Source organism: Mugil cephalus, chromosome 15 (assembly GCF_022458985.1).
Source record: "Mugil cephalus isolate CIBA_MC_2020 chromosome 15, CIBA_Mcephalus_1.1, whole genome shotgun sequence".
NCBI classification, from domain to species: Eukaryota; Metazoa; Chordata; class Actinopteri; order Mugiliformes; family Mugilidae; genus Mugil; species Mugil cephalus.
Genome location: NC_061784.1, coordinates 5,049,434 through 5,065,171, shown reverse-complemented (window position 1 = coordinate 5,065,171; position 15,738 = coordinate 5,049,434). Strand labels below are relative to the sequence as shown.

General features: G+C 41.0%; 1 protein-coding gene across 1 annotated transcript in view; it reads left to right on the top strand.

Annotated features, from left to right (window-relative positions):
* The first annotated feature begins 585 nt into the window (after nucleotides 1–585).
* The window catches only part of fgf11b (fibroblast growth factor 11b), a 33,666-nt gene continuing 18,513 nt past the window's right edge, over nucleotides 586–15,738 (top strand). The window contains exon 1 of the mRNA XM_047607717.1: nucleotides 586–1,595. Within this exon, the coding sequence (XP_047463673.1) occupies nucleotides 1,403–1,595 (193 nt within the window). The 5' untranslated portion in view covers nucleotides 586–1,402. The remainder of the gene's footprint in view (nucleotides 1,596–15,738) is intronic.

Below are 15,738 nucleotides of genomic sequence, written 5' to 3'. Positions count from 1 at the left end.
CGTGTGAGCAGGAGCACAGGAGGGAGATGAAGAAGAACACTGACTAAAGACAAAAGTACTGAGCAGGGAGAGGACTCCGCTGCAGGATATGTTGATTTCCTCTGCATGTGTGTGTGTGCGCGTCTGTGCATTTGTGTGTGCATGTGACAGGATGGTAGCACACGGTGGTGATGTTCCTCTCGAGGAGGCAGAACTGTCACAATCTGCACCTCAAGCGCGCCCTCTTTCTACCCCCCTCTGTCTGCAGTCAGAATGATTGAGTTTATTTCAGGGAGACGTTTCTGTAAAATAACAAAATTGTTGCCTCTGTGAAAGGTCTGTTACCCGTCGCTCTCCCTTTTCCCCAGCCAAGCTCATTGTCACACATTACCGCCTCGACCCCCCACCCCCCTTCCCTCTCTCTCTCTCTCTTTCTCTCTCTCTCTCTCTCATGAATGTCACCTCTACTGGTGGTGGCTGCTGGAATTCACACACACATACTCTCACAACCACTCGCTGACTTTGGATGGGAGGAGGAGGAGGGAGAAGAGGAGGAGGAGGAGGAGGAGGATGGGGAGGGGGAGGGGGAGGAGGGAGAGGGGTTCGTTGAGGACTGTGGGAAAGGAGCGTGCCATTGGAGGCAGAAGAGGAATCTCTGTCTGTCTGTGTCCATGTCTCCGCTCTGTTCCCGGCTTCATTCCGACAAAGACCGTCAACGTCCCGCCTGCTGTTCTACCTCTGGATTTAAGTCGGCTGGATTACCGCTTGGACTCGCAGCTCATTATTCCACGCTGCCACATTTAAATGGGAGGCAAAGTTGGACCTCCGTGGACTGCACAAATGGTGACAAACAGTTTGATTTGTCCGGCGATTTTAGGAGCTTCCTAGCATTCAAGATGATCTCACATTTCTTCAGTAAACGTGTTTTTATATGTAAAATATTTTGAGCTCTTTCTCTTTGGTATTGTATATTAAAAAGTAGGTTAGTTATCTTGCAATATAACATTCTGAACTTAGCTTTTAAGGCACATTTTGACGTGGAAGATGAGTGGGGAAGAGGGGTAGAGACAAGTCTCCTTCTTCCCCCCTTTTTTTTTTTTAAAAAAAAAGTCTTTCTTAAAACTGAAAATGTAAGCGTAGCCCTTTTTCTCTGTGCTCTGTCAGATTCTTATTTTTGGTTTTACTTTGGACAGCAGGTCAACTTGCATCTCTTCCAGTTCTTCCCTCTCCAAGGGAACCCTTAAACTAAACTCTTCTCTGTTAACCCACTTAGACGCCAGATCTCCCCCGTGGGGGCTCCTCTAAAACGTCTGTCCTGCTATAGGGTTTTTTTTTTTCTGTTTGGAGGAAAGCAAAAGTAAACCAGCAAAGGGGGGTATAGAACAAGGAGTTACCCCCCTCCCAAAGGTGAGAGGGGGGGAAGATGGCAGCTCTCGCCAGCTCTCTCATTAGACAGAAACGGGCGGTCAAGGACGACCAAGCCAACCGGCCAGTAGCAAACAAGCGCAAGCCCTGTCCTAAGAACAACAAGTCCCTGTGCCAGAAACAGATCTTGGTTCTGATATCTAAAGTGCGACTATGCGGGGGTCGAAAAGGTCGAAACGACAAAAGACCGGGTGAGTCATGGCTATCACGTTTTATCTTTTCTTGCTCATATGTTGGGCTATTTGACCATAAATGTAATGTGAAAATGTAAATTAAGATGACATTTACATATTACAAAATTCAAAAAATCATCAAACTTTTTGTATAGAGCAAACTTCCCTGCTTGCAAATGAAGTAATTACAGATTATTTGGGATATCAAAGAGCTGTCATGATATTCAGTCCTCTTTTATCTCCTATGCAATCAACAGCCCACCATATCTGTCCTGTTAGAACCAAGGCATCACCCTGCATGACACCTTCTCTTTATGCACAAATAATCTGTTTACCACCAACAGTTAAAAGTGCTGGACGGCCCCCACCCACGCCTTCATCTGCCTGATCCGCTGGTCATCCATAGACACTGCACTCAGCTTTACACAATAAAAATAAAATAAGTTGCAGAGTTGACACAGTGGTCACCCGAAAGGATTTTTTGTGCACGTTATGGAGCAATTTTTGCATTTTCAAACATATAATTATGCAGACATACATAAACAGTGAAGTTGTAAAATTAGCTAAAAGCCATAAATGAAAGTTTCTGTGCTGGTTTGGGGCATGCCAGTACACATTTGATGTTTGAAAGCAGAACTTCAGCTCTGGGGCTCAGAATGGAGATATATGTGATGATATATGTGATGTTGTGCCAACATCATTTTGTCTCTACCAACATGTCAATGGAACAAAAAGCATGCTACAACTTCTTAAATCACTCAAAGTTTAACTTTTTCATACAAAGCCAATTTCTTAATATGAAATCTTAACACCCTTGTGTATTTTACTACATTTGCTTTTTATCTCCCTAATGGCATTGTATCAATAATTAAAGAGAATGGATAAGGTAACGTCTTTGTGTACGTTTGAGGTACTCTTTTCTCCTTTGGTGTGACTGCTAGAGTGCTGAATTATTTAATTCATGACTGAGAACAGTTTTGCCTTATCCATGCACAATTAGTAAGTGCAGTATGCTTCAGGTAAATTATGCACATTACAGAAATGTCGCTGAACAAACATCTTTCATAAAGAGGCCACATACCGTCAAGGCTGATTTGGGAAGAAACTGTGAATTTATAGTGTTTTCTTCTGCCCCAGAGCTACAGACTGAACATAAAAATGATAAGGCATAAGCAGAGCTTCGTGTTTGATGATGACTTTCGGTTCAGACATGTTTGCAATGCCTCAAACAACACTGTAATTCAAAAAGTCCACTTCATGGCCAAAAGACAGATACACCGCAGATCTGTTACAGTTTTACAGCTGGCTCAGTTTATTTACGTCCGTCCGTCCTTTAAAGGGGATTAGCTTCCTGCAAACCACATCCATTAATACACTTGTTTTCATACTTGGCAAACATGATATAAGGATAACAAACTGTTATAATGCAGCTGTATTTCTCATAAAAGGTGTATTTGAATCGTTATTTTGCAACTGCTCTATATAGCCTCGACAATCCCTGGCTCTAAGTAGTTTACATAATGAGACCAGCTGTTCGACTGGCGCTGCAGTGGCAAGAGGGTTTGACTGTGGACATTAATGAAAAGGCTCCGTGCTCAGTTACAGTTAGTTATCATCCTTGTGGTTGCATGAACATGTCACCAACGTCTCAGCTTTGTTCAATTTTCAGTTTGAGCTATATGGATCAGTATGACATTAACTGGAATTAGCTTTTTTTAAGGGGTTTGTAATTATATCAACAATATATCAATATTATAATTAATTAACATTTGGATTTAATATTTGTAGATATGTTGTGTGGAGAAAGGAAGTAGTAACAGTACAAAGGCTAAATGCTAACATGGGGACATGCTTTAAACTTGCTGATGTTCCTGTTTTTCGTGTTCATCATCTATTCATTAAATTAATAAATTAAACTAGCCTTACTAATGCTCATTTTACTAATTAATACTAAATATATGTAGTTGAGCAGGCATTTGGCCATAAATGGAAGCACTAAACAAACTGAAAACTGGACCTGATGACAGTTCCAGAAAATCACCAAAGTCAGTAGGAGGCAAGCTTTGGCCACAGTAGATGTAAAGCATCTACCACTTTTCCTGGCATTCCATTCAGTACATCTGGATCATAAAGGTGGACAGTCCTGCTGCACAACATTAACTGCCACAAAATGAAACATTTGGGTAACCAGTCCTACTACCAATACATTTCTCTTTGACGGCTGGGGCTAGGTTGTTAGCGACAACCTGCATGCTAGTAGTTAACAATTTATATGCATGCTGTTGCCATATAACATTCATTTTATTAACTGATTACTTCAGGTTTCAAATCTGCTTCAAATTTCAAATTTTTGTGTGGCAATAACATTTTGGGTTGTAAAGGTTGTAAAGACCTGTTCCAACTTTCAACATCCATTCGTCTCTCAAGTCTGGATGAAGTATTTAGCATTGGAGCTGGACCAGGATTGCTCATACCAGATTGTATCCAATATTTACAAAGGTGTTTCGGGGAGTATTTCCATAAAAGCAACACAATACAGTCACCAGTGGTTTGTGAAACAGCAGGTACAGAACAAAACTGACTTACTGACTCACTCACGCCAACTCACAGTTAGCGTACTGCAGTAACTCCACATGGCAAAGCTCTGGTTCCCCTTAAGACATATGTCAACTGTATACTGACTGGATATAAAGATGGACAAACCTTACACAATGCTGCTTGTAGATTCCAAGTACAGTGCCTGCATCCACCTAAACCCAGGAAATTTAACAATGGGCAAGCCATGAGGTGGTTGACGCATAAGCAGTGGCTAACTGTTAGGCAGACAGCTAACATCCTGCTTTTTTCAACATTAATATCTATGGCTTAGTCTAATGTCGACAATGAAGGAACTGCAGTTATTAGCACTTGGCTTCATGTTTTTAGATCCTGAATATTGCCAACTGATGCCAACCAGCTACAAATGTAGACTGACACCACCTATAGGCAAGGACCGTAATGCCTGCTCTGGTTCAAACACAGGTCAGAAAGAATTATTGACTTTTACATAATACCATTTGAAAAACTGGGACTTTGAGAACATATACACATATGTGTGGGTTCCAAAAAGGTTTAGAAATGAGAGATTACAGTCATGTTATGCAACACTACTGCATATCTTTTAAAAATACACAAATTAATATATTGATTCTAGGAAATGTAATTATACTCTTTCTCTGTGCAGCGCAGCCAGCTCAGGATTCTGCCGATTTTCTACCAGCTGTGTTTTTTGAGTGTAGAGTTTCAGTAGTCATATTATCATCACACAGCACACATAAGCCGTATTTATTACTGCCATAAAGCAACGGGCTATTACAAAGATAGATAAGGACATAAACCCTGGTGCACGTACATTCGGCTGCCACAAATCTCAGACGGGATGAGATCCATTGGAAAACCACCACAACCACCCGATTTTACCTGCCTCCGTCCTCTTCATCATCCTCCTCTACGTGTCCTGCACAGTCCCTTTCAAGTGGTGGCCCTCAGACTGGCAGTGATCTGCACTGCTGCCCTCCTTTCAAATCAATTCAGCTCATTAATGTATAGCGACTAATCAATAATCTCCCTCTTAGTTTGTTCAAGGTGGAATCTGACTTGAAAAGGGAGGGATATCGAACTGCCTGCCCCTGTGTATTACCCTTTAGCTTTACCTTTCACTAAGTTAGATCACATGCGCACAAAGTCTACACACATATGTATGCATCGTAATAAAATAATAAAAACATATACATTTAGACTGAAAATAAGGCCAAATATTCAACTAAAAACTAAAAGATAATAACTATTTGGACTTTGGACCACGTTTCATAGTAGCATTACCATAAAAATACAAATACGCTTTAAAAATAGCACCACTATAAGCCGAGTCATTAGAAACTAATGCATTCAAGTATAGTGCAGACACAGACATCTTGTAGCGTTGAGTGTGCCGTTTGGCATGGAAGTTCAGTAGTATGTTGTAGGAGTAAGCATCAGAGGGGCCAGTCAACGATTGGAGCGCAAATGTAGGGCCCGGCTGGCGGGCAGCAGACTGGGTTACAAGGAGAGATCCAGCAGAGGATAGCATTAAGCTGACCCCAAGAGATCAGGGCAGCAAACTCGCTTACTCAACAACACCTGATCAGACAATGCAGTGTTAGGTAGCTTCTCATCAGAACTTTACTGACTGTGACAGGGGTCAGAGAGAGAGAGAGAGAGACAGAGACAGAGACACAGGGAGATTGAGAAAGTCTGCAGAGGCACAAGCTTCGAGAGAAAAGTAAATATATTCCTGATGTCAAAAAACTGTATCAAAAGGTGGAGGTGGATGGCAATGACGGGGGTGGATGCAGATAAACAGGTAATCAAAAATACAGGAAGAGAAGCACTGAGAGATAACAGTGGAGATTAAAGGGAATGTGGGTGGAACTGCAAAGAGGTGTGAATCAGGCTGTCACAGAGGCAGCATGTGGAGAAGGAGATGAGTTGGGAAACCATGGGGCTCGATATTAACACATATCTTGCTTCAGTTATCCTGTTGTTTGATAATCTGCCTGGAAATTAGGTTGACTTTGCATGAAAAACAAATGGATTTATTTGAGCTGTGCGTGCTTTTTTCCCTTTTGAATGAATGTTGCAGATATTCTAAGTGGCCAGTCAGAAGTGTCAATAATTGTTTACAGAAGAAACAGTTACATCCTCATATCACACGCATGACATGAGGAGGTGGATAGGTGGATGTGCATTAGATTAAAGCCATTGAAAACACATCTTCTCAGTCAGTTTCTTATTGATAGCGATAGAGTCTTTCACATACTAACAGTACAACCATGTTGAGCACGGACCCCATCTCTTAGCTTAACAGCCAGTGCGTTTACATGCACAGCTTAATCGAGCTATACTTGAAATTCAACTTTTCTAAATGCGGTTCAGTTTACGTGCAATGGAGAAAATCGAATAACTGACATGTCCTCCTCCTACACACTAGGTGGCGATATGTGTCTTGTCAACGGGTTAATACGGCCCCCTATCCAGTTGACCAAATATGTCATATAATCAACAGTCGTTCATGAAGCAGACCAGTGTTTCAAACAACATCAAGGTGGATAATAGTTCATTTTATTAATCTCATATGTAATGTGTGCGCTACTTATGGTGCAGATAAGATACATGCTATCCCTCAGGTGGTTGTTCTACCAACTTGATTTACCTTCTTCTGTGACCAGATTTCTTGGAGGTTTTTGGTCATGCGCCAGTGTAGTGGTTGTGGCGTATGCACACACACGTTGTCCAGTCCAAGTCTGGTTCAACGTATACATCCCAGAGAAAATCATTTTCCAATCGCATTATCTGGGTGCCTTAATCAGATAAGGAGAACTCCGCTTTTTGACAGAGTAACGTGCTTACATGCACATAAATTGTCAAATCAAAGTCGGATTAAGGCAAAATTCTGTTTTATTCACGTGCATGTAAACATACTGACTGACACAGAATGTTTGGTCAGATATCAAATCCTGTTTCTTTTTTATTATATAGTTAATGATTTAAACGAAAACCATGCTTTTGGAGAAGTTATTCAGTAACATTTTTGAAAATATCATAATTAAATTTGAGACATTTTAAACAATGTCTATGCCACTGACTGTATATTAAGATGGAAGTGATATTAAATTTGAAGTCTAAAGTGGTGCCACTGCCATCTTGGCAGTCAGTGACTCTGTTTAGGCATTATTTTTTTTTGGACCAGGCTTATAACATGGGGTTTCTTTAGGGATTGAGTAGCTAATGGAGTGCGCTCCCAGTGGTCATTTGAGGAACTTTGGTCATTGGAAGTTCCGCTCCGGATTAAATTTTCAGCCACAGAGGTGGCCTATCAGTTTGCTTGATTCAAATCTATTACATTATATTGATACAGTTCCAAGAACAATTCACACTGTTTCAACAGGCTTTATATGACTCAGAGTATGAAACTCCCAAGGCAAACACTAAGGTGATGGTAGCAAGGAAATAATCCCTTTTAACAAGAAGAAACCTTGAGCAGATCCCAGCTCATATGGAGGGACCCATCTGCTTGAGGCCAGTCAGGTCCTGATGAAATAAACAAAAGATTAGCGCTTGATTGCTGTAGAGGTTATCCAATGGTATAGGGATTTTCAGCTTTGAACAACCCTTGGTTCACCAGAGGGATCTAAAATTTCTGGAACCAAATGTTGTTGACAAGGATGGGGATGGAGCTGTTCATATGCCAAAGAAGTTAATTCCCAAACTTGATGTGCTCATCAGATTAGAACCACAATGAAACAAAGTTCTGAGCTTTAATCTACATTTGGGTTGCATACACTCAGCAAATAAAGTCAATGGATATGGGTGGATCAGGGGATCAGCACGCCTTATTTTGGTGAGTATTACTGCAGTTACAGTTTAGGAGGGTCATCTGCAGAAAGCATGTTGACAATGCCCTTAAGTCTTACTCAACGCTACTGGGGCGGAAGGATTTGTGTACAAAGAACACGCTTTTGTTTCCTATCTTCCTGAGGATACTACCTTAACCTCGCACACATAGACACTAAATTAAATCTGTGGACGCTTTGATTAAAGCTGACAAGGGTAGATTGAATTTACCTCTAACAAGGGAAAGACAGTGAGGATGGAGGACACCTATAGAGGTAATAATGAGAAGACAAGGTGAGGGAAACCTAGAAGAGTGTAAGGGAAAGAGGGTCATGAGATGGGGGACTCACTGCAAGAGAACCAGGGCTGTGATGGGAAACAAAAACGATGTTGTATACCTGCATATATATTATAAAGAAAAAAAATTAGAAAATTATATTATTACACTTTGTGGAAATGCCAGAGGAAAGGTTTTTCATCAACCTGGCAGAATACAGTTTGTTATCATCTGGGACTAAAAGTAAGAATGGCAAACTGGTTCCAAGTAAGAACTATTTTCCAGTTTTTAAGAGACATCAGCATGGTTTGCCTTCATCATTATGGAATAATCTGAACAAACCCACTCATGACACACCCACGCACTCTGAGACAGTGAGGAGCCATAACAAAGAATCAAAATGAGAAAGAAGCCAATCGGGGCTTGGCTGCATTTCACCTAACACAGCGCAAGGCAGGGATATCATGCAGACATCGTATCCATGCCAAGACTAACTGCCTAGACTACTTGCCTAGACTACTGCTCACTATCATAGCCTTAAAAAAAACTAATCAGAAATAGTTTTACACATCCAACTTTTGTCAGGGCGCTCACATTAATGGTGCTACCACATCCAGTAAGTTAGCATATTTTTGTTGTACCAACTCTGTTAAACATCCAGATTGTGTTCTAAAAGATGATAAAACAACTGGTTTGGTGATGAAAACCATGCATGTCTGCTTTGATTCCACACACAAACTGATGGCGAACTGATCGATAAGGGAATGGATAAAGAATTGATAATTAATAATCAATTCACATGACTACCTATAACCTTTGCTCAGATTATCTTGCTGTTTAAATACTGTTTTGCAAAATACTGTTTTGCAGCTTCAAAGCCTGCAGTTGTACACACCCAGAATGTCTTTGCATCATTTTTATGTGCTTTTTGGTAGGCGAGCGTGGCAAGTGCAGTTCAGTTGTGAAACAGAGAACCATGGAAAATCTGATTGTCTTCCTCATTTAAAGGCTTTTTAAGCTCTGCACGGGATCTAAGCAAAGCCTAGACCATTGTCCACATTTCTCCTTGTGCACTGGTATGTTGCTACAATATACCAAATGTTCTGTAATTACAATTGTAAATTGGCAGTTTGATTTCAGTGCCACTATGTTAAAACAGCTAAATAATACTGTTTACTGAAATCAATGTAACGCAGAAAAGAGAGAAGATGTCAGTGCAGATGATATAAGACTGCTGAAGTGACTCAAGGAGAGGGAGGGTAAATTTTCTCAGTTGTCTGGCCAGAGACGTGGATGAAGAAATGCACCAATAATTTTGGACCAATAACAGATGTCAAAGTGACCTGTGGTACCATTTTAGGCCACAGCGTACACTTTGGCATAGGGTACAGAGCTATGCCATTCCAAAGGCTTACCTATCGCATAAATCTAGCTTTAGATGTCAGTACTGATGAATTAATACTGGAGGCCTCAATGAGGTGGGTTCCCCAATACTGAACTGGTTATTGGTGGTCCTCCAACTTCTATGTTCCACATATTCAACAGGTGTCAAGAGCTGTTCGGTTCAGTACTGAATCAGAACAGAAACCACTTAATTAGGAGGGGACCAGACTGTGATATGCAGGGCAATCATTTCTGATCTGAGCACAGTCAAGTTCACAAGGATAAAAGCATACAGCTCCAAGACAAACATAAGGCTCATATGTAACTATGTAAGCCCAAGAACTTGCTTGTAAACAAAAGAAGAACCTATGATAATGGTTCTACCATAAGCTATATAAAATCATGAGGTTCCTGCAACGGAAAAAGTTATCAGCATTTTTTTTCTATACGATTTCAAAATGCAGAGCTCCATCTGCTTAATGGAGCATCTACTTTGTGTACTGTACGTTCATTTGCCCATACATATTTATGCCTCCTTTGAATGTATATCTGCGTCTGTATACGATCCTATTCAAACGCAGCTTTGCATGTATCAAAACTGCGTCAGCAAAACTTAATCTCAGACAATGTTTGGCAGAAAATGGATTCCATCCTCCAGTGAGAAGCTGCCCTTAGGCGTCTCCACTCGTGGTTTTCTGTGCGGGGGAAAGCGCTCTGTGTTCGGAATATATCCAAGTGCTTTAGCAACCAAATCAATGCAAGTTCAAAATCCGAATCCTTTGTTGTCCATCACTGAGATGTTTAGCTTCGTTGTGTGTTCTCTTGTGTGATTATCACACATTCTGACAGAGGCTTGGACCCATGTGGGAGTTTGTCTCTGTTTTATCTGCATATATTAAAGTGCCTATTTGGGTCCTTGCTAGAGGGTCCACAGGAGTAAAGGACAGATGAGGTGCAAGGCACTGCGGCCACGCTCCCGTGCTTTCGTACTTATCTACGTGGAAGTGGCTTTCAACCTAAAACACTATCTGAAGCTGCTGCTGCCTCACATCACTCTAAATCCCTAGAGCTGAGCATGTTGTTAACTGTCACTGATATGTTCTTGTCCTCATGCTAATGAAGCACACGTGTGAATATTGCATGTGTGTCGGGAACGTGCTCCTGCTGCTGTTTGACACGCAGTTGTCAAGCACCATTAATAAGCAGCAACAACCCTCACTTCTGTGAACTGCTGCCATTGTCACATGCAATGATTTATGAAGCCTTGAATTTAAGTTAAAAGACCGATGTTGACGTTGGAGGTGACACGCTACACCTCATTCATTCCTATTCTTTCTTTAACCTCTCCCGCGTCCCGCTGGCCCTTTTCAAAATGTCTTCCCCCATTTTCCTCTCACGCTTGTGACATTCTGTATCTCTGTATCGCTGCTACATTGCCCCTTTCTCTCGTTGTCCTTCCCTCTTTTATTTCCGGACAAACAGAGCTTTCCCCGGCATTGCCTGCGAGTTGTTAGCAGCTTTTATGACTTCATTCCTCCCTTGCTCCTCTCCTTTCTCTCCTCCTCTATCTCTCCACAAGGTTGATAATTACTAGCAGCACTGTAGAGCTCATGGCCCAGTTTAGAAAAGAAAAAAAAAAGGAGAAACCGTGTTCTCCTTTTATTAGGCACAGAATCAAACACAAGAGACAGGCTCCATCTTTTTTTGCAATATGCGGTATAGATGCACACGTATGCACGCATGCATGTAAGCACACGAACACTATGCATGCATTTACGGACAGACAGAGAGCTAGAGAGGAGAGGTATGGAGAAGACCTAAAAATGAAAAGAGAGTCAGGGAGTCCTGAAAATATAAGCCAAGGAATACCCCTGTTGTTTGCTGCAGCCAATGCAGAAGAAGAGGAAATGCCCTTGGCTGCTCAGTCATGCAGGCCCCCAATAATTACCTCCAACCTTATCAAGATGAGCTTGGTTGTAGGGAGATCAGCCAATGACATACTGAGTTCAAATGAAGCCAGATAAATACATTAGTGTAATGATAACCAACAATGAGCCATACACTACGCTGATTAGCAATAGACCTCGACCACTGCTTATTTTTCAGAGCAATTACATAGCAGTGAAGGGTTTAAGTGTCCTTGATGGCAGCCGTGATGCATGAAGTGATTACCTTGGGTTCTTATGTGCATTGACCTCATTTACACAGAGATGCACATAATTGCTGTGTGAACAGTTGCACTGCAGGGCGAGGCTCCACTGTCCCCCAGGTGATTTTCCAAATGATCATCAGCGCTGAATGTAAATTGATGAGGGGCATCCCCGCTTGAGCCATGAAGCGTTTTTTCTACTGGGATTAGTAGCAAACTCAATTTAATAAACAAAATCCTCCCAGATAGGATCTCTGGTGCTTTTACAAAACACTTACTTAATAATAACTTGAGCTCTGAGAACAGTAAATTCACTGTGGTTAAATTCATCTAAAAAAATGAAACAGTGACTTACAGTGCAATAAATATAGAGTATATGTTGAAGCAGAATCCCCTACAGTGCTCTTCCTACACACTACTGCTTTTCTGCTTGTCAACTGCAAGTCATATTTCCCTTCATGTGCGGAGAGGTCACTTGGAAATGGGCCTGCTGATGAGTCGACATGTTGTCGGGTGAGCTGATGTACATAAACAGACAGGGAGCTCTCTCCGTGACCCACACTCCACTGACCTGGATCAGTGAATGTTTTCTGTCAGTCAAGCCACACGTGTCCCGGGAGTGATGAATGTAGTCTCCTCTTCGTGGGAAACACCCAGTTACGGCGGAAGCTGCACGGTGTGTTTCTGGCAAGCCGGATAAAGATGTACTCACTCTGAAAGATAATGTGCAGTCCTGCTGTTCTTGCAACAACAAAATAGAGTTAGCCTGGCGTAGCCAGACTCAAGTCTGATTAGAATATGGTTCTGCTAGCAGGACATTGAGATGACACATGTTTCAACCAACATAGGTAAAAAATACCTCCAGTTGGATGGTCCTATAACCAACGACAGCAATAAACTGTGTGTATGCTTTTCCACAAATGTCTTAATCGTTGTTAACTGCTCATACTTTAAAGTTATTTCACTGACAGTATATTTCATAACAGACGATATATGACGGATATTATATCCAAGACCCTATCCATTATTAAACAAACAAAAATATTTCCCCTGAAGATTAATAAAGGCATTTCTAATTTTACCTATTCTCCTAGATCATGTGTGTACTGTTCAGCTGTGTTACGTACAACAAATAGGGCTGTCAATGCCAATGTAGCATGGAGACTGGCTCCACAAAACATGTATTCTGTACTACAGAAAGAAAACTTTGTAATCCTCTCTGGAATATTCTTTTCCTGGATGCTGTCTCTCAGAAACTGTTGTAGTTTCAGTGCAGACTTTGCCTGAGTATACTCGTCCCTTTTGTTTGGTGTTCAAGTTGGTAGTATTGAATGATAAACACCTACTAGGACCTCGCCAAACATCCAGACTGTATAATAGACCCTTTCATGGGTTACGTCACTGTCACGTTACAATGTTAACTGGAAGCAAAACAGATGGAAGCTTGAGGCGAACACTGTCACTTTCAACCATGAAAATGTCGTCTTGCCGTTTTGTTTGGTGCCAAAACCGAAAAATTAAAAGTGCTAAGTTGACGTTTTATCACATACCAGCCACTGTCGGTTGTAGACAACTTTGGTTTGGTGATTAAAAGAAAGGTCTGGAGTAAGACAATCAACAACGTGCCTGGAAAACGTAATGGGTTAGACTAGATCGTGACTAAAGTTACATTAAGTTAAAGTTTATTTAAGGGATTCTTGTTACATGTTAATGTTAATGCTAACCGCTAGGTAACGCAACATCTTTCAGGGGTGTCCAAGCAGAAGTTACATTTTCCACATTTTCACATTACCCTCCACAGTGGTTCCACTTACTTCTTGTAATATGTTTGTTTGAAAGGCTTCACTTGATAAAGACAGCCCCTCTGTGTTCGGATGGACAAACATCAAATCTTGCACATGTCCATTCAAGACATTGTTATAGGCGACAATTTTTCTTTCGTGTACGGTCTCTCATTTTTCTTTCGTGTACGGTCTCTCAGTTAAGTCCATGTAAATGTCTGCACATTGCACAGTCAGCAGACCTGTCAAATCATCCATCACTCCCTGGATGGACGATTTGACAAATTACATTAAGTTAATGCTTGTTTAGGGGATTCTTGTTGCATGTTAATGCTAATGCTAACTGAGAGCTAACGAAGTTGCATTTACTACATTGCCCTCCACAGTGGTTTCACTTATTTCTTATATCTTTGTTGGAGAGGCTTCAAATGATAAAGACAGACAAAATTTCGTCCCTTCTGTGTCCTCCTCTGGTCAAATCGTCCATCCAGCTAGTAAGAGTGTAGGGGTCGGTGAATGTAGTCCCATCAATCAGAGTCACCTTTTTAAAATAATACTCACCATCTTGAAGTGTGTTTATTAGCATATTCTCTAAAATATGCATTTCCCCCACCCATTCGTGCTAAAACAGTCCATTGAAATATGCTAACTGCCGTACAGGCTATGGTGTTTGAGATGTTTTGCCTCCAGTTAAGTCCCGCCCCTCAAAAAACCTCAACCGTGAAGGGGTCTATTGAAAATTTCTGTCTGGCTGACTTGACTTTCTAAAGTAAAGTAGTTCTACACAGCAGACATGTTTAGTCGTGTGATTTTGGTTGTTCTTCTTTCAGATCCGATTTGATCATCATAAAAAATACCTGGATGGCGTCAGATACTGATCAATTGATACCAATGAGGCGTCTCTAGTCGCAACTTCCCTGTCCATCGCCACATAAAACCAGTTCAAATGCTAATAATCCATGCCAACATTGCTCCAAATAAAGGTGTGTGGCCAGCTGGTTTCCAGACTACTGCAGGGTTGCACCTCACCTTATATGACTGCAGCGACAAGGCAGCATATCATAAAATGAACGATTATGGGTATTTTCAACTACCTCAAGAGACGACTTTTTTTTTAAATAATGAAACATGATTGATTACAGAGAAGCTAAGAGAATATTGGCATAAGTAAGGAACTGCAGCCTCACCTGAGTTCTCCATTCTCCAAAGTGAAAACAGGTTGAAATTCCCAGCACACTTTCTATGTCAGCATACTTCCTTGTATGCTGACATAGAAAGTGTGCTGGGAATTTAAACCTGTCTTGGTCATAACTCACTAGAAAATGCATTTTCTTCTTTTTTTCAGTAAAACATGGCAGTTTGATTCATTCAAGCCCTCGGAGGAACTACATTGTTATGTCGTATATGTAATAGAAAGCATACGCTGATTTACAACACATAAATCAATTGGTGGATTCAGAGAAAATCTGTAATTATTGTGATGGATCTTTTCAGTCAATTTTCAAACAAAAACATCAACCATCAACTTTTAATGAGTTTGCTAGGCAAGAAATGTGAAGGATCCAAACTGAATATTGTTTTTTTAACCAAACGAAAGAGCATTAAAATGAAGTAGTGTATCATAACTATGCTTAGGTAATGTATTTGATTAGATGTACTTTTTATCTCTGTATTTTAAGAGGCTTGACTTCAACATTACATCTGTTTAGGTCAATGTCTCAAGAACTGTCACTGATATGTCCCGTGCCAAATAAAATATTCTCTTTCTGTTTGAATAAAAGCATGCCCCCCATACCAAACTCAGGACACGTAACCTTTGAGTCAGTAGCTCTCCGAGTTATCGTCTTCTTTGTTTACCCCCGTGGAGCTGTACAGAGTGAGCTTGCACGCTACGCATCCTCATGATACAAACACAGGCTTTTTGCCCATGTAAACAAGTCTGTATGCTCCGCTAATCCAACCAGAGGTAGACTGCTGTCACAGTGTGTCACTATCTGTCAGTGTGTTCCTTCAACGTTTATAAAGGGGAAAGAAGTTGTGTGTGCTTTCTCTGCTGTGGCTTGGACAGAAACCACTGAGTTTAAACGGCTACTGCACAAATGTTAACACACAAAATTTATTTGAAACATTTTGAGAGTAAAACTCTCAAAAAAGTTGTCT